The sequence below is a fragment of the Crassostrea angulata genome, chromosome 2, assembly GCF_025612915.1.
Source record: "Crassostrea angulata isolate pt1a10 chromosome 2, ASM2561291v2, whole genome shotgun sequence".
NCBI lineage: Eukaryota > Metazoa > Mollusca > Bivalvia > Ostreida > Ostreidae > Magallana > Magallana angulata.
Genome location: NC_069112.1, coordinates 24,474,310 through 24,494,740, shown reverse-complemented (window position 1 = coordinate 24,494,740; position 20,431 = coordinate 24,474,310). Strand labels below are relative to the sequence as shown.

Here is a 20,431-nt window from a genome sequence, read left to right as displayed (position 1 = left end):
TTTCAACAAACTAAACAAGTCAACATACACACATGACCTTGATTGAATTATAAGAAAAATAATCCCAAACCAACAGACTACTAATTCGTCCTTCGTATGCAACATTGCCGTTTTTAACGTTGCATATTCATTTTTTTTTTAAATTATGAATTACTGCATGTTCAACATGTTTTAGAATTTCCGCTTTAATGTGTTCCATGCATTACAACATATACTTTTTCTCTAAATGTGTAAAGGGGGCGGGGGTTTAGCCCTCTATACATCAAAATAAAAATATCGATAACTCTTTTTTGTACATTTTAGTACTAGAGCATTAAAATACAAAAAAATGAATACATTAAAACATGAAGCAGACGTTTTTTTCTGTAGTTTAGGATAAAACCCTTGTTACAATTTACACGATAGGTGATAGCAAAATGTAGAACCCCTAACTGACCATTATCTCCAAACACAAACGACTTTGGACAGATTTTCACTCATTTGCAAAAGAATTCAATTGATTTCCACAGGATAAATATCTGCCATTCTGTCAACTGAAATATGACTGAAAGGTAACTGAAGAGTGACTGAGTGGCATAACAATGCCATTCAGTCACCTTTTCAGACCATTCAATTATCATTAAGTTGACTGAATGGCAGAGATTTATTCTGTTTTTTGTGGAATTTTTTTTGTTTTTTTGTTTTTTGATTTTATAAAATAATAAGTTGTAATTAACTACTTTTTTAAGTTGCTTGATTCACTGTAAATACAAGCTAAATACGATCATAAACATTCGCGGATCTTTTGGGGGAAGGGAGAGTGGATCGGAAAAAAACCCTCTGAATTCAAAGTAAAATAACTGAAAATATGCAATGGACCCTCTAAGAAAACTTAAATATCCTCTTACCCCCTCCTGGGAAAAAATCTTGATTAGTGCAAGGTCACATGTTTTTGTTGTATTTTCATTTCAATCCTTCAAATTTTCTTTTATTAATTCAGTTATGGTAATGTACATGTACATTTTGAATCAAGTTTTGATGTGATTCGAACGGTTAAAGGGAAGTGTTTTCATGATCGAGCATGCCATTTACCTAAAGATTGTTTGTTTCAAATCTGTGCGATGACTGAGCTGAGATTTCTGTTTATCAATCGCTTTTTTCTGGCCGGAGCCCAGGACAACACCTCAAATATATGTTTCTCTGTTGTATATTTGGTTTTATCAACATATGGGTTTTCATAGACGTATAAGTATTATATTTGAGGTTGTTTTTCTGCTTGGCGAAAATTCCCCGAGAAGTTGCGGTTGTTTTAATCAATCAAGCAATCACTTAAACGCAAAACTGAAAACGAGCCATTAAAGGAAATGCTTATCTAATTTGTTTACTATAAAAAGATATTTAACAATCCAGAAAGGATATGAATATCAAAAAAAAAATATTTTGCATAACAGATTTCCAAGTTGTTTTATTCAGAAGCTGTAGGTCAATTAGCATAGCTCAAGAGTATTATTGCCACGAAAACAAATAAATCGATTGAAATTTTACTTTTTAAGGCCCAGACAATCCTTAAACAGACAAACATCTATCTAAGCCATTAGAAGTAGGATCTCTAGACCAAGATTAAAGTGTTAGGCGTCTTATTGAATTAAAAAAAATACGTAAATATCCCATCTTATAATTTCGACAATAGATCACGTTAATGTAAACACCACTTGACTATGTTTGTGAGCAAATATATTTCACAAACACATCATAATGGAACAAACTCTAACGTATACTGAAAGCAATTGTCTCTTATTGTAAAGGCTTACATGTATACATCTAACATAGGATCATGGCCAGATAATTAATTTTGTAATACGTCATGCAATGCTGCAATGAAAGACCATAATCGTTGCGTTGCAAAGAGTTCGGCTCTAGTTTTATTGTATTTCTTGTCAAGTAGTCTTATAACCAGGCAGTTTCACCGACAATCCTCCAATATAGGGAGTTGGTGTTGAGATGTGCATAATACTATATCAGATTATGTGAAACAAAACCCATATACCGTATCGTTAGTTGTTCATGACCTGTTTTACTATTCTCCTTCATCTCGCACAAGAAAAGAAAGTCCCACCTAGGTATATACTGCACTCAACGAGGGGCACGAAAGACAAGGTGAAGGACAATATCACATTCATTTGTCTAAAACAAAATAAAAACCCGCCCGGGTCAGTTATTATTATTTGAATCTCATATATCCATAGATGTCTGTAGCTTAGCATTGAAGATTTCCAAGCCCCCCCCCCCCCCTCTCCTTGAGCACAATTTTATCAAATATAATATAAGGGTTATAATGTGCCATACGAGGCCAAACGTGATGCATCAGTTCTAAAAATTCCTCTAAAAATAATAAGTGAAATTAGCAAAAAATATTTCATATGCGTTTACAAAACTGAAATATATTTTTTTGCAATCAAGTTTAGTAACCACTTGTACAGTACCGATCAGACCCAATGTAATATATCATGTGCATATCTCCTGTTTTTTTTTTAATTTTTGGTTGAATGTCGTTAATGCGATGATTAGCCTGTAGTTAATGAAATAAATTTACAATTGTAATTGTTTAGAACTTTTCAAAGTTTCTCGAACATTAATCTAAAAAGATAGCTTATAACCCTATAATAAATGCTAACAAAGCTTGGAAAAAATGGATAAATTGTCCAACAGTATTAAAGACTTTTCATTTCATGTATTTACCGAAAATGTTTAATAAATAAATCTCATTATATACAATGTAGTTATAATCAGTAAATGACATCTTTTTTTAAATCAGACTTATGGAGCATAGCCATTTTAAACTCAACCTCATCAGTTTAAATGTATTCTTATCTCACTCTATCTTTTCAAATGTTTTTGTCACAAAGTTTCCGACTAACAAGAATGACTTTCATCTATTTCATCTAGATTGTATAGAAAATTGATGCCAAATTCAAGCTTCATTACCTGTATTCTTTGGTTTTCTTCCTTATACAAAATTTATTGAAGGAAAATGGAATCGTTTTTGAGTATCTTGAGGTGATCCTAAGAGTACCGAATGATAGATTTGATAATCCCCGACCGAATTTGATCACCTCAGAATATTCAAAGAATGATTTCTTATTACTAATCTTTATATATTTTTCACCATTAGTTAAGGAATCATTCTTTAAGTATAATGAAGTGATGATTTCGCTCGGGGCGTGGTGAAATCCAATAAAGTCCGAATAGCTTATCACCTCATATTATTCAAAAAATGATTCCTTATTACTTATATTTGTATTATTTCGAAGTTGTATTTTAGTTTTAAAACAACATTGTTTTAAGCCACTATTTTTTATGTAGCACTTGCTAATTATTATTACGCGGCGCAGCTAATACTGTTTTTCGGGCATGCTATAAGACAAACCCATTTTGCGTCACTCATGTTTTATGAAGTTTTTGGGTTTAAGGGTTTAAATTGATTCATAATGTTATCACAAAAACACTTGAAAGTGTAAGAATTGCGATTTGCTATTAAAAAAGTCATTGATGCAATGTATTTAGACATAAAAATTGTCTGCCATAGCACAACGGTCTGCAGAGAGGTGAACATAGAAGAAATTGGTGATCTGATCCCACCAATATGAACGTAAGTCACCGATCGAAGGGCAAGAACAAGCAATATGTTGAAAAATATCTAAAAACACGGTGTCGCTTAGTCTGCAGATAAAGGGAGTCTGTGAGCTTGCAGATAAATTTACAAAGAAAGATTTAATATGAGTTGGGCGGAATGGACCAGATGAAACTTGAGTTTTGGTTTATAATTATGGATTTGAAGCGGTAAAAATCATTGTCATTTATCATTCTGATGTTGCGGTTCGTTTTGTGTAGCCTGAATACAGCAGATCTCACTATCTTTTTGCAAGTATGTATTGGTGTAAATGAGTATTCATGAAGCCACGTTTATAGGCATTCAGTAAGACTGTCAGCAGACAAAACATTGATGACATCCGGAATGAATCCTCGCTATTTATTGGAAGTGTTCTCCAGGAATGAAAATAAGCTTGTTGAAAATATCTTTGAAAGAGACGAGTGATCCATGAGACAGATTCATCCTAAAAATAGAAGTTTGCGTATATATAGTTCCGATTTTATAGGTAGAACGTTGAAAACACTTTCACAGATATCGGATCTTGTTTGGTCGGAAGATTTTGTGCATTTTTGCAGACAATATGTTGAAAATCATTAATTCGTTGAAAATCGTTGGTAGATAGATTGTTCTATAATTCACAACCGTAGAGGGCTGTGTGAAAAACGATCGTCTAATAGAGGTGTGAAAAATTTAGAGGGTTGAGATAGTTTAAGCCTATATCGTTAAGAGCGTAATATGATTTTTCTACAGGATGTTATAATTCTATCTGAGAGTGTAAGTTTGTTGTTGATAATAATGCCAAAGTGATTATAGTTGTCAGCACATGGAAGTTTTGTATTTCCAAGTTACCAAATACAATCAAAATCTAGTTTAGAGCCTTTGGCATGGAGTTGTAAAATGCACGATTTTTGGGGCATTGAAGGGAAAATGCCACTTCTATTAATATTCTTAGGAAACATCAAGCATGCGTTGTTCATAGAGAAATCCTTATACCACTTTTATCGATCAGTTTATCAAAATGAAAATTTTAAGTTTTCAAATAGAATCATGGTTTGCCTTATATCTTTTAAATATATGTTAAACAGGTTAGCAACGTTATTATAACGCCTGATCATTTTTGATAAAGATGTTTCACTTAAAAAATGCTATTTTGTAACTCAAAAGTAGTATTTTTTGTTATCATTAATTTCGTTCAATTCATTGTCCGTAAAAATGTATATTCGACTCACAATTTCTACGTCTTTATCAAGGCTATCGACGTCTTTTTTATGACGAATAGATTGTTATCATTTCCATAATATCATTGAAATTTCGAAGAACTCATACTGTTGTTTGAACAACTTTGATTGTGTACTCTCATATATATATATTGAATAAACCTAAAAATGTATTTTATGTCCATGGTCTCTTGAATAAATAGTGAGAAAAGTGAACATCTATGAGTTGAAACAAAAATAGAGCACTTCAAATTGAATGATATTATGACATATTTTAATAACCGTGAATCTTGTCCCCTCGGTGGAATTTCACAATCCCACACTCGTAATAATGAATGATTCCATTAATCTCAATAGTGATATTTTCAATAATATTTATCTATAAATGATTTTTAATATACAGGGGTTTGTATAGAAGTTCTGGCAATTTACAAGGTGTTCACTCTTGTACAAATAATTTACAATTTTCATAAAACATGCTATATCTAAAAAAAGAGAATGTAAAGAAATAAAATTAAAACAATTCTATGTGTTAATCAGCGAAAATTGGTTTTTCTGTACAACAGTGATAATTCTTAAATAAGTACATTATACATTAATTTCATAGTCTCGATTATTATTACCATAAAATATGCAAGTCTTTAATACCTTAATTGTGTATTTGAAATTATACGTTAGATAAAGTGTTTCTTGAATTTTAAAATAGTTTGCAAAAATGATTTACAACTTTTTTTCTTTCCAAATGTGTTACAAAAGTAATTAAAAAGTAAGATGTTTAAAGCAATATGAGCTGTATTATGTAGAATTTTATTTTGCTGCAAAAACCTGCTGGTATGATGAGTTTGCATATAGCCTAAACTTTTATGATAAATTAGACTTGAGAAAACATTATTTTTGTCAGAAGAATGAAATATCTTCTAAGGAATATATTGCAGATCATTTTTGTACAGGACGACAATAATTTAATTTTGTTCCAATAAATGTTTCTCAGCGGCTTTTCCCACAAAAATATGGCAAACAGGAATTTAAAAACCATGATAGTTTTTGTCATTTTAGTAGAAAATAAGACTTTCGTAAAAAAAACAACTTTAATATTGCTTTAAATATTATTAATAGAAATACATTCCCATCAACAATTGAAAAAAAAGTTAATACTATCGTACTTCAAGGGTGTCTGTTAAGTTATTCATATAAGAAATACATCCCCAACTAATAATGAAATAGTAGTTGTATTTCAATAGTGGTTGCAAAGTGATTCTTCTAATAAAATACGTCCCAAACCACTATTGAAATATTTTTTTTTGCAATGATGGTTTAAGTTGAATAGTGGTTGCAACAATGCTCAAGTTCCTAAATGAATTCTTTTCAGGTCCGTAAAATCTTTTCTGAATTGTAAGCAAATGATTATACCGAAAGCAATACGGTCAATGCACATTATTGTCTTAAAATAATTAAACGATAAGCAAAATTTGCTATATACAGCATTGTTCACTTCTATATCAAACTATAACGATTTGTAATTTTTGATGTTTATACAACTGTGGGTTAGTGGAACTTCAACTGATCAATGTGATAGTTATAAAGTGACGTATCGTTGTATTTATAATTTCATAAGTCTTACTTGTATATATTGGTGAATTGTTAAATAAACTATCAATGAAAATCGTGAAAAATAATGTTGAAGTAATTAATGATAATAAGCGAGCGAGCTCACATCACGTTTTAACGAAGAGGAAATAAATCGAAAACTATTGAAGTCTCTATTTTGTCTGGAACTGCATTTTCATAGAATATATACCATCGTTTAAAGGTTAGTTTTTTGTATTTGTATCATTAGTCACTGTTAATTTAAAAAGACAATTTTAGGATTTAAAAAATTGTATTGACAATGAGGTTTAGCTGATAATATTTAATAGTGTTTTGTTTTAATTTGTTGAAAAATACAATGCAAAGTTAGTAATAAGCATGTTCTGTGGAAATGAACTTTCCGCTTTTAAATGAAAAGAACTACATGTCAAACAAAGATATTTTTGAAGAAACAAATTAGCGCGAGATGCAAATAATGAAAAATTCTCACATAGTTCTATAAATCATTTGAATATTAAAATCGGATTTTTTTTTCGAAATGCATATTATAGTGTTCTTAAATTTATCGAAAATGAATATTACAAAAAAACTAGTACGAAATCTAAAGCATTGATTGTCTAAACGATAAACGGACAATGATCCTTCGTTTTTCTTTTGGAAATATGCTTTTCGGAAACATGTTGAGCATCTTTAAGATTTTCCCGCTGTATATCAGCCAGCGATCTTATTTTCTACTCGAGGAAAAACATCCACAAACATGTAAAATGATACAACAAAACATTTGCATTTATGTATGAATATTGCTATCAGAGAAATCAAAAGCGAAAAAAGAAATCATATAATCAGACCGAAATGTCTCCTTTTTAGTATACATCAACCTCTGTCATAACAATAGTTACAAGATTGATATCAGTGATAATTTGTTTAAAACACGACAATGTTTGATCGTATTATTTTTTTTTAATTCAGGCATTGGATTTGAAACAAATATAATTTTTCATTCTCAAATCCTGCAAAAACGCAATCCTTAATATTTTATGACCAAAAATTCACGTTTAAAAACGTTCCTTTTAATTTAAACGCATTATGAAGTGTGGCATGCAAATGACAGAGGAAGTAGTATTCAAAATTCAGGATGAAAAGATAAATCATAGCTTATTAATAAAGCTGAAAACTACATCAACAGGAAATATGATTTATTTGTTATCTTTAAAACCACCATTTTTAATTTCCTGTACAATTTTGTATTTCAAATAATTATTTTATATTATATCTCTGCAACATATTCTTCCTTATTACGTAAAAAATCAGACTGCATTCATATAGTTCCATTGGGTTGTATATCCTCGTAGCTCAGTCGTAAAAGTTGCAAAGCGACACATATCAGAATTATAGATTCCAAACTTAACCCGGATTTCGCTTTTTGGCATAAAAATACGAATTTGTACACACATATACACATTGTAAATATTTTGATATGTGCACAGGCAACGAGATAAATAATCCTTGTCTATATCAAAACTATTGCAACGACTAGTCGGAAAATATGTATTTCGTAAATCGCGTTGGTTGTGCTGATTTGAAACGTAAACATTTGACATTTCCGGAACAAGTCCCAAAGTTTAATTTTTTTCATTTATAATTGCCAAATTATGTAACAAAGGTATCTTCAATCGCTTACGTTTATCCTAAAGTACAATTTTAACAATAATCCAAATTTTAAAAATATACTTTATCAAATAAATGCCAAATCGTTATCAGTTTAATTCTAAATTTTTAATTTTGTTTGGCTGTTTCTGGGGAAAAAACTTAGCGTATCAAACGACAAGTTTAAAAATCAAAGTACTGAAAGTACTGAAAGCCGGGCTAAGATGCAGGGTTTTGTGCGTTTTAATTTATAAAAAATATAGAATTACATTTATATTGAAACTATAATCATCTAAATTGTTATTGGTTTGTTAGTATTTTCTCATTTTGATGCGTTATTTCCATTATTTTTTATAATATTTTGAGCTTTACCCATAGCTGCAGATATCAGTGCAATTCCAAGTCTGCAGAAAATGAACATACCCGGTATATTTCCTTGGATTTTAGGAATTCTGAATTAAGATGTTTATTTATTTTGAATTAAGTTGTTTATTTATTTTGCATGGTAGGGGCATTTTGTGTCATTTTACAAGTATTCATTTGCCTACAGAGTACTTTTAATAAATTAATCATGCATTGGACTTTTGAGATTGTTAGACTACAGGTACTTAATTCTCAAATAAACTCAGTAAATCAAAACAAGTATCTGTTTGTGATAGAGATTTATTAACGTTTGATAAGTCACATATTTAACAAAGATGAACTATAGATAAAGTATGAATAAACCAAGAAATTATTACTTTTGTAAAACAAAGAACGCTGTCTTTGGTGAGGCAGAATCTAGTAACTATGTAGATGTAAAGTAATTTTTCACCAATAGGATAAACAAACAGATTAGCGATATATTAAATGCAATATCAATGAATAATACTAACAGTTAAAGGAGCAGTGGAAGGTTTTTTTTAAAACAAATGATATTTCATACACAACAAAATTGTATGGAGAAGAACACATGCATAAAATGTGAAACAGAAAAAAATCACATGTATCTGCTAGCCAATGCTCAGTAACAATACCCCCGCTATGAGATAAAGAAACAGAATGAGCCAAAGTTTCTTTATTTAGATAAGAAACCCTCCTTCTAGCAGGACTGGACGAAAAGAGTGTGAAAGTTTGAAACACAATTAATGAGTGGTTGTGAAAATATGTTTAAAATGTATATCTAACATAGAAACAGTAATAATTTAACAGAAAATCGACACAATATTTGTACAAAAATTCATCCCTACATTTAGCATACCTAAACAAACACAGTGTTTGATTGTCAAGCATTTTAGAATAATAGTTGCAGAGAGAAATGTTATTAAAATTTGTTACAGTCAGTCAGACACATGGGTAAAATGGTAAATAAAAGCATCTTCTTCTGAGCAGGGGTATAATCTATTCTAGAAGGTAAAAAAATTTCTAGTATCTATACAACACATCCTAATAAGTACTACCTACAGATTAGACACTGCTATCTAAAGAGTAAATCTAGATATGAATAACTTTTTGTCTAGTCATAAAACTAGAACAATCAACAACTAAGCCTATGTTTGAAATTGTTCATCATAGTTGATCTTACGTACTTACTATGATGTTAAAATAATTTAAGTTTTTAAACAGTGTACTGGTGATTGGTTTGTTTTGAAAAGCACGTTTCAAATATCATATGTGTTTAAGCAGTTGATATTGTTTGTGCAAGGTAGATATCGTAAGCAAAACTGTTTGTAGATTATGGACCTTTTCAAGCAAAATATAATTCTATATGGTTTTTAATGTCAAGTGTGCACTAATCAAATAATATGCCCAAGGAAATAAAATAAACAAGTAAAATTGATTTTGAAGATGAAAAAAAAAATAACACATCAGACATATCTGATGGGGCAATATATGGTCAGACAATGTAAATGAACATTTTATGCGTGAGCATGATGGTCTTTGAAAGTTTGAAGACATTGCAATTGAAAGTGAGTATTATCAGATTTTAACAATCAAAACATAGGTAACAAAAGTCATATATACAAGACTAGCTGAACACATTAAGACATCTTTTAAGGACAGTAGGAAATATAAAACAAAAAGATGTGCTATTTTCATGGCAAGATATGAGTTCTATTTGGCAGCACTGTTTTTGGCACTATATAGGGAAAATTAGAGTAAATGATTGGGTGTAATTAGGATATATGATTGGCCATCCTATTTTCATAAGTACTTATGAATATTAAATTGGCATGAAATAAGCACACAATCTTTTAAGAAATAGAAATACATGTAATGTAAACATTACAAGTAAAGGTTTGGTAAACTAAACAAAAACCCAACATTACATATGTGTACTACATTATCAAAACAACAATAAATTTAAAGGTAGAAAAATGTTACAATTTTTGTACAATTAACATGTTTATGTTAAACATGTAGGAGAACTGAACAATTTAAAAAAAAAACTGTAACATATTTTAGAAGATAACTTGTCCACAGAGAGAAATGCATCAATACTATTTCAGACAAGCACACAATTGATGAAAAGGTCATGGCATTTTTCGGCACTACACAATTAGTATGACACATATTTTGGGATTTTAGGAAGCATAATTGAAAAAGTAATTGAGCAATGAAATATAAAAATATGTAAGAGGTAAACAATTGTAAAATATGGCATTTTTTGGCACTTTCTGAAAAATATCAGGTTTCAAAAATACTTATGATGTCAACTTTCATATGTTCTATGCAAAATATATGTTACAATTGGTATGACACATATTTTAGGATTATATTCAGGTAAATGAAAATGTAATAGGGCAATGAAATATAGGAATAATTGAAAGGTAAAGAATTATATTGTATGATATATTTTCAAAGGACATTGTATGTTGTTATTCACAACCTGTTTTTTTTTAACGAAATGTATGAACATATAGGAATGTGTAATGATATTATTCTGAGAAATTTATAAAAATGATATTTGCAATAATGGCTATACAATAAGTGAAATTAGGTAGCAGGACATAACCTGGTATATGCAGAGTCTCTATGCCAGATAAGAAACAAGGCAAAATCACCTTGAAACATAGCCGTATGTTAAGATTTCTAGACTCTCTGTTTAGAACAATCCATATGTAAACAAACAAAGTATTTAGATGAAATATATACAAAAAAGCAGAACTTGCTTTAAGAAATGTTACAATTTGATAAGAAATATGCAGACAAGCATAACAAAAAAAACAAAATTCACAAGAACATCCACACTCCTACAAAACAATACAACTACTCAACATGCAATTGATCAGTTCACATCTAAAAATGTTTCTGGACAGCAGAAAATTTCCAAATTATTTTCAAGCAAATGTTTATGATAAAAGTAAACATCTTTTAATGGAGACATTAAACATGGCGGAGATTATTTCTAGAATTCCTTTAAGATTATTAAGTGTTCAAAGAACATTACATTAATGTTCACAAAAACTCAATGCTTATGACACTGCTCCCCTTTGAGGTGCATCTAATAGACAGCATCGGATTGCAGCGGCTGATTACATAACTTTCAATTTCCTCTTTCTCAACATTTGGTAGGGCAACTTCTACCAATTCCAATGGCATGGTTAGAATGGTATCATCTTCCAACAGGAATGTCATATTTTCCCCATCAACACAGCCAGAGACAGCCTGCTTGACTTTCACTTCTGGAGGACAATCCGTCTTCTAAAAACATAAGATCACGGTTATTTTTTCAGTTCTTTACCCCAGTTCTTGCATAATCAGGAATATTGAGAAATACATTGTCAAATCATGACATCTTTGTTACACTTATATACTACATGTAGTATGCAACTCCTTTTTTGTTTGTATATGAAGTTGGCACTCTTAGCAAGTAAGAAAGTGATAAGTATAACTACTTACTGTAATTTTGGTTTTTGAAGTTGTTGTCAAGGACACTTCATTGCGGAAGGTGTTGATCACAACATCTGTGATATGGACATAATCTCCTGGTCTTATGTCTTTTTCAGCAAAGCTGCGCCACAATGCAACTTTGCACTTGCTTGTTGCATCCTCTATGTAAATGTTCTTTACATTAACTCTTTCCTCCCTTACAAAAACTTGTCTTGTTGCTTCTTCCTAAAATATAGAAAAATATAGGTAAGATAAGAGATAATAGTTGTTATTATAATGAGGAAGAGATGATTTATAAAAAAATACATAAACTTAGACGATGGCATATATATCAGACATATACTAATTAAATTAAATCACTCCATTAACAATTTTTTGATAAATATTAATTGCAAAATGTCAAATTGAATTTGTAAAGTTTGTGTCTTACCTGGGTGATTGTCCCCTTTATTGAAACTCTCTCTTTAGGCGGCGAATTCAAAGCTTCGCTCACCGTCTTTGTTGGGGCAGGTGGGGGGTGCAGAAGATTTTTAGCTTGGTTCACAATGTGCTCAGGAACACTAACTTCTGCACAGGGGAATACCTTTGTGTTGCTAGTGACAGCAACCCCGTCAGGCTTCTTAATCACATTTCTCAAGATAACTGAGCTCCCCTCCTTGAATCTTGGGAATTTTGTCTGGTCATACACGACGCACAGAACTGCTTTTCCCTCATCAGCTATGACACAGTTTTTCAGAATACGTGACTCATTTCTCTCATTGGTGTAGGAATGTTCCGGATCGGTGTCGATTACTTTGGCTTTAACACTCTTAGTGTAAGGGATTTGACCCTTTTGCGCCATCAGATCTGACAGAGAGATAGTTGTAGCCTGAAACAGTGATATGTTAATTAGTTTATTGAATATTAATGTACAGCAGATTAAGAAAATTGAATGAATATATTGTTTGGTGTAATACATTTGTATTGGCAGGCACAACAAGATGAATTTAGACTTGTGACAAGCTGAAAAGTTATCATGTTTTAAGATGTTTCTGATATCACTGATAAATATATTGGTTTATGATCAGAATAGTATGATTCTAATGTTCCAGAAAGACAAAGACGATCTTGGGGGAAATTTATGTAAATATGATCTAAACAAGAATCATAATCAGTTGTTGGAGATTTCAAAATTTGATGAAATGAGTAATTGTGCTGAAGGAAGTTTAATACTGAACAATTTTGTAATGCATTTTGATTAAAGTCTCCCATTATATTGGTTGGTTTAGTTATATTTATGATTGACTGTAAATATTGCATGACATTTGCAAAATTCTGATTGGTAGCTGATTTTGGAGGACAATAAATAAAACAAATATTTGCAACATCCAAGATTGTAATAAGTAGTTCTATACCACTAATTGAGGTTGCAATTAATTGGTTCTGAACGATATTTGGTTTGTAGTACAATGCCATTCCATGTTTGCTTTGTTGTTGATCAGCACAAAACAAAGAGAGTCCTTCAATGTTGAGATCTAGGTCTGATTCAAATACTCTAGTTTCACATAAAGCTAGAATATCCACATGCTTCAAATAAATGTCTGTACGAAGATCATCAATATGTTTTCTCAAAGAGCGACAGTTATGAAAACATACAAGTGCACAATTATTGTTCAGTTTACTCAGATCTGGTAACCTGAGTTGCAGTGGTGATGTTGTTGTCATACGGTTCATTTCCTCTCGGACATCTGAACAAATACTTATCTTTTTGGAGTTTAATTCCTTGATAAAGAGGTTGGACAGGTTTTTGATACGACTTAAACCAACGTAATGGATATGGTCATTTTTCCTGCTTCCAAAATGTAAAACTGCACTATTCATAGTAGACCCTTGTGCCTTATGTATAGTCTTTGCTGCAGACATCTGTAGGGGAAACTGTCGTCTAACAACATTATAAGTTTTGTAATGCTGAATGTTAAAACATCTTGTAACCTCTAATATTGGTGTCCAGCTATGGGGAACATTTGTTGTATATAAACTGGAATATTTTTGTCGCCATTGGCAGCCAGATGAGGAGTTTTCAAACTCAACCCAAACAATACTGACACGATGATGCGATGAATCTACACGATAGTCGAACATTTTTATTGAACAGGATGCCCCATTTGTTAAGCCATCTTCTACACTTACATTTAAGCACAATTCATATGGGGGTCCAATGGCAAGATGGAGATTTTTTTGAAGTCCCATTGTTTTCCCTGCATCATCTGGCACTTTGTTCAATATTTTTTCTTTTAATGAACATGGAACATCTCCTGAAACACTGTCAATTGAGTGTACAACTGCCTTCATAGAATCAGGCAGTTTTGTTAATAGATGGAAGTTATGCAAATCACACTCTGCACGGGTGGTAAATAAATGAGGTATCAAATCTAAGTCTGGTGGATGAATAGCATTTGGTGCATTGAGCAGTCTTGACTGCAGAATCTGTATGTCCTGTGGAATCATATGGTTTCCTTCCCGTAGCCTATTCAGAAGTTGGGCAAATGATTTGTCATCTTTTTGACGCATTATTTCCTCTAATTCAAAAATGGTGAAATGGTCTTGCCACAAATTAGCACCAATAGATTCAATGCCTACACGAGGTATAGTAAATATCCAGGAATCAATTACAGGTTTTAACTGATACAAGTCTCCAAATACTATCACACTTACACCACCAAATGGTTTGCAACACCCTTTTATCTCTTGTTACCTTAAGTTTATGAAATTAAACATTCTTTTTCCCACCATTGAGATTTCATCTATGAATACAATTTTCAAATGAAAGAACCTGCATGCCATAGAATCAAGCTGGTGCATATTTAGGGGCTTGAATGCAAATCCTCTTCCAACTGGTATACCAAATGCAGAATGTATTGTATTTCCTCCTATGTTATGAGCTGCCTTGCCAGTAGGTGCACAAAGAAGTACTTTCAGGTTATCTGGGTTTTCACCTACTTTATGATTGAAGTACTTAATAAGAGCTTGGTAAAGAGATCGCAAAAGAACACTTTTTCCTACACCTGCTCCACCAGTAAGAAATGTATACAAGGGCGTTTCATTTGTTTTGAAATGGTTTAAAACATTGTAAAAAAATTGCTTCTGTTTTTCATTCAGACTCTGTACTAATGACCTGTAATTATTATCTGACATTTCATTCATTGGTAACGATTCATTCTCAAATCGCTTACGTGCTATTCCAAAATCCTGACCAATATCATATTCATTGTTTGATACTGTGCCTGTGCAATGACTTTCTGTTCCAGGGTCAAAACAACCAAAATTATCAGACAATGTAGAACCCTGAGCAGAATCAATTGTTTCTTGATGTTCATTTTCAGGCAAGACAACATTCCTTTGATAGTCATCCATATCATCTACATCATGCAACATGTCCTCTCCAATTTCACATGATATCTTCATATATCGAGCTTTAACTCCCTCCACTTCATCCTTAACCTTCGTAAAACTTTCTTCATATGTATGACAGCCATGTAAGAGATCTGTTTCCTCTTTTCTCCATTTTGTAAATAACATCAATAACTGCCTATAATGACCTTCCCTATCAACATTTAGTGCAATGGTATGGTATCTCAATACCTTCTGCTTTTTGCGCTTCTTCATAATGGTTCCATCTCTAAATTCAAACAATGTCTGCTCATTATGAGAAAAACTGTCTGTATCTTCATTTGATTCAGCTGAAGCTAAAATATCATCTTCTAGGTCATGTGAATAATCTTCCTCCAACAATTCTCCTTCGCAATTTTCAACTTGCTTCTTACACTTTTCTAGAGATGTATCAAACCAAGTAACAAAATCTGCATAACAGTATTTGCTCATCTGTTTTGGTCGTCTCTTGTAGCGTTTTAAAGCATTATCTGATTCCACATTAGTTGAGGATTCTGGCATATCTTTTAAACTGGAATATGGTTTTAGTAAGACTGTTCTATTGTTTAATTCATTTGTGTCAATGAAAACCACTTCTCTGGAAGATTTCCTCAAAGGCATTTGAAGAACCAAGTATGCAGCTTCCTGCGCACCTATTTCCACATGGCTAAGAAATTGATTACCAATTCTTCTTACTTGCTGTCTTATATCACTGTCTTTTTGTTTGGCTTCTTTGCATGCTTCAGATAATATGTTTGATAAACCCCTTTGACCTTTTGAGATATATGACACTATATATGAAACACAAGCATAAGGATCAAGTATGAACTGTATGTCCATGTTTGCCTCCCAGCACTTCAATAAAGTTTTGTTATAGCTGTTAATGCGCACTTCTTCCACAGTACGCTTTAAGAAAATTTTGGAGACAGACAGTGTTGACCGTATTGCCTGCAAGTAAGATGCCAAATTCATGTCTAGTTTGCATAGACAGTCATCAAAAATGACAAATTCCTGTGTATCATTTGATTTCATATCAGATAACATTTTGGCAATGTTATGAAAATTCTGAATTCCAAGGGCTTTTTCTTCTTCATCAAGAATGGGATCCAGAACAACTGTATTGGGCATGGGAGGAAGGGGGAAATTGAATCTACATATGGCTTTTCCTTTTTTCCTACAGGTTCTAGCATGTCTATGAGTTTGGTAATTAACTAAATTGTATATTTCATCATCTTTTTTGCATGTAACATGTTTATCAATGAATTTTGCCACTTCTTCATGATTTGTTCCATTGTATTCAGGTGCATCTTTTATCCAAATTAACATGTGCACATGTGGAGATCCTCTTTGCTGAAATTCTACTCGGTAAAAAAAATCAACAATTTCTCCAATTGGATTCATTTTGCTTTTCATCACATTGACCAGAAATGTTTGGAATCTATGTTCAAAATACCTTGCACAGGTTACTGGGTCAGATTTTATCAAAATGCATTTTTCTTCCCATGTCAATGCACTGACTTCCTCATCAGTTAGAGACTTTTGCTTGACCAATTTGTTTAAACATTTCAGTAGGGGTGGCCACTTTGTTTCTGCAGCTGAAAAGGAGCAAAACCAAGTTGGTGTTCCTAATTGCCTGATCATAGCAAATACATCTTTCTTTGTTTGCTCCCAATAAGGTGGTGATCCCCTTAAGTTCCTCAGTACTCTAAATCCATCATCTTGTTTTACCAAATTGTCAACAAAGTTAGGAGATAGCACTTCAGAAACAGTCATTTTTTTCCCTTTGGTTTTACATTTTCTTACTGCTAGAGTCACTTTGTCACGAATTTGTTTAATTTGAAGTCGTTTTAGTTTATAGAAAATATTTGGTATAGACATCGCAGCCCTTCTATCAACATTTCGTAATTCCCATTTACAAATATTGCTATAATGTACTGGAATAGATCTTAACGAATTGTCTGGTCTAGCTTGTCCACAATATATAGTTGGGAAAGCTAAATACTCAGAATACACATCTTGAAATAGACCAAGGGGTGTTTGATTTTCACCAGGTGCTAAAGACAATATTTGGTTATATTCCCTAAAATCCATTGCTTGTAAAACAGTGTCAGTATTGCCTGTTGGTCGGTCATGAAAATTATCTTCTTCAGTCCGGTCATCAGAGGACTGATTTGCATCCTTAGATTGCAACAAATTCTGTGTCTCAGGGGCATCATTTACTAAGTTTTGATTATCTTCAACTTCTTCACTTTGTATACACCTGCTTGCATCCTCAAACCAAGAATTGTTTATTTCTATGCCTTCATTTTTGAATAAATCACTATGTTCAACTAACCACTTAGCAGCTTCAAGCACTTTGTTTGGTCTAATTTTCTCAAATGCAACACTGTGTTTATATGACAGTTTTCGTTTTAATTTTACTGGTATTGTTTCTGTGTCATCCAACATTCTTGGTAGTTGTTTTACTGTTGCATTGACATCTGCTGGTACATTAACAACATTACCCTTTAAATTTAATTGGCCACCTCTTGGAAGCTCTCTAAGTTGCATAAATGCAAGTCTTGGTGAAATAAGTCTTTCCTCTAGATGAGTAATATTCAACTGCTCTGGAATAATGGGAAATTTCATATTATTTGCAGTACTGCATGCAGGAATTTTACCTTGTTGAATGGCAAGTAAACATGTTTTACAAATCCATTCATTGTTGTTTACACTCTTAATATTTGACAAACAAACATTCATCAAATGCTGATGTTTGAATCTGACCAATGAGGTCATGCTTACAGAGTGGCGGAAAAATGTTTGTGTGCAACAAGTACAAACATACAGAGGACCATCTGCTATTTTTGATTGAAATGTCTTGTAAATACAATCAATGTCCTGCAGAGACTGAGTCTGAGATTCAGTTGAATTTGTTGGCTGGTCTGACACATTTTGACAAACAGAGGTTTGAAAATTTTCATTTCTATCTAAAGTGAACTGTTCTGAAGATTGTATGTGATCCCTTACAAAGACATTATCTACAGAGAAGTGAGTAGAGGATCGAACAGTTTGATTTTCAATACAATTATCTATATATGACACTCCATTATTTGGAGTTGTATGTTCAGTCTCGGACAAACATTCTGTTGATCTTAATCTATTTTGATCAAATTCTGTTGATTTTGCTTGCTTTCCTTTGCACATGTACACATTTTCTTCAATAGATGCCTTTCTTTTCCTTTGACCACCATTGACCTTTACTGAATTTATGCAGTTCACCTTGTAGGGAACTGTTATAATATTAGTTGCACTATGGCTTTTGCAGTAAATTTTTTTGGGTTTGTTAAACACAATATGATGCAAATCATACTGAATTTCTTGGGGCTTTAAAGCAGTCAGAGAAGATGCAAACTTCCGTAGGTAAACACAAACCTCAGATAAATTTTCAAGAACACTCAGAATACTTTTTCCAGACTCTGAAGGTAAACCAAACTTGTCTCGTGCATGAGGATCAAAAAAATAATATTTTGAATCATGGAATACAATTCCAATTGCTGTACCAACACATATGAATATCATCAACTTGGAAGCAGTTCCACTGCATAGGGTTGCAAATGCAATCTCTAATGACAATAATGGCCAGTTGCCTGTAAAATCTGAGGAAATTGATCCACTAATTGTTGATTTCAATTGAAAATGAACAAACACATTGTCAAATTTCATGTGACAAGGAATCGATGAAGGATGTAAGAAATCTGATGTTTCAGCCAAAACATTTCTAATTTTTAAGTATAAATAATCCCCAAGATGTAAAATTTTGTGTAATATGTCCTTTGACCATTCAAGAAAAGAATAGTTCTCTTCAAATGCTGTCAGTAGAAATACAACACAATTAGCAACACACTGCCTTCCCCTAGACAAATCGCTAAACAAAAATTCATCACCTTGATGATAGTCAGCATTGCACAATACTTTAAAATCCACCATATTTTATATTATAAATATATGGAAAGTTCAAGCTTCAATATCTCACGTAATATTCTTTTTTTTAAAGACAATTATGATCACCAAGTTTCCAAAGTTTCAATATCTTCAGGTTTTTCAATTTCTCTCCATGTTTCAATTTCTATTTTCTCCAAGTTTCAATAACATATGTCTTCCCTCCAAGATTTACATGCATGTAACAGATACAAGACAATTCATGATCTCCAAGTTTCCAATTTTCATTTTCTCCAAGTTTTTTCAAATTTCCCTCCAAGTTTCAATTTTTAATTATCTCCAAGTTTCAAAATTGTGTTTTCTCCAAGATTTCAATTCCTATCTTTGTCAGATTTCCGCTGTCTTAAGGATCATTTATCATACAAGTTAATTTCTTAATCATTTCTCCATATAATGAATTATCTAAAAAAATGTACTCGTATGACCTTAGTCAAACCTATTAATCAATAATCAAGGTTTCTAATAACTGATAGATAAGGAAAATTAATACAAATACTGTAATAGTCTGTGCAAAATGATGCGACGATAGCCGATCAAGTAAAGAAATTTGTTGGAAAACACCGTTCTATATATAGAGGGTACATCTTAAAGCTCTAGTGGGGATCACGTGACCTTAATTTGTAAACATTGAAAAATGACTAGGCCAGTATTGAAACATCTTTTTTCTACAAACATGTATGTCGTGGATGTTTAATAAACTATCAAAAATAATCTTAGAAAAACTTAATCATTTTTACGCGCAAAATAAAAATGTATATCAATCTTGTAAACATTGCCTGTGCCTGCCGAGGTACTACATGTTATATCTTTTATGGCTCAAAACTTAGATTAGCTCCATAAATAAGAAAAGCAATATTTACCATGTCAACTTCTCTCTAATTCTTGATCTTTTTACGCAGTTGTTGTTTACTGAATTCCTTCTAATGATGAAAATCTGCTCAAAATCTTCTCTGGACACTTTCGCTTTCTCAAACCCACGCTATCTTGTTTACGTTTTGATATTACTACGCATTGTACATGATTTTTTTATTCGAAACGTAAGCATGTCTATATTAATCATAAGTGTTATTTATATCACTTTTGTACA

The 20,431-nt window shown here is 32.0% G+C and overlaps 1 protein-coding gene across 2 annotated transcripts; it reads right to left on the bottom strand.

Annotated features, from left to right (window-relative positions):
- Positions 1-10,301: 10,301 nt before the first annotated feature.
- LOC128170795 (uncharacterized) lies at positions 10,302-20,431 on the bottom strand. 2 transcript variants are annotated; one of them, XM_052836559.1, is made up of 4 exons: positions 20,205-20,431; positions 12,386-12,823; positions 11,965-12,180; positions 10,978-11,766 (listed from the first exon to the last, which is right to left on the bottom strand). In XM_052836559.1, exons 1-4 carry the CDS (start codon positions 20,205-20,207, stop codon positions 11,521-11,523), a joined length of 903 nt encoding a protein of 300 aa, XP_052692519.1. In that variant the 5' UTR covers positions 20,208-20,431; the 3' UTR covers positions 10,978-11,520. The 2 variants fall into 2 exon arrangements, with proteins under 2 accessions (XP_052692518.1, XP_052692519.1); XM_052836558.1 differs by lacking the exon at positions 20,205-20,431 and having other exon boundaries at positions 10,302-11,766; positions 12,386-13,192.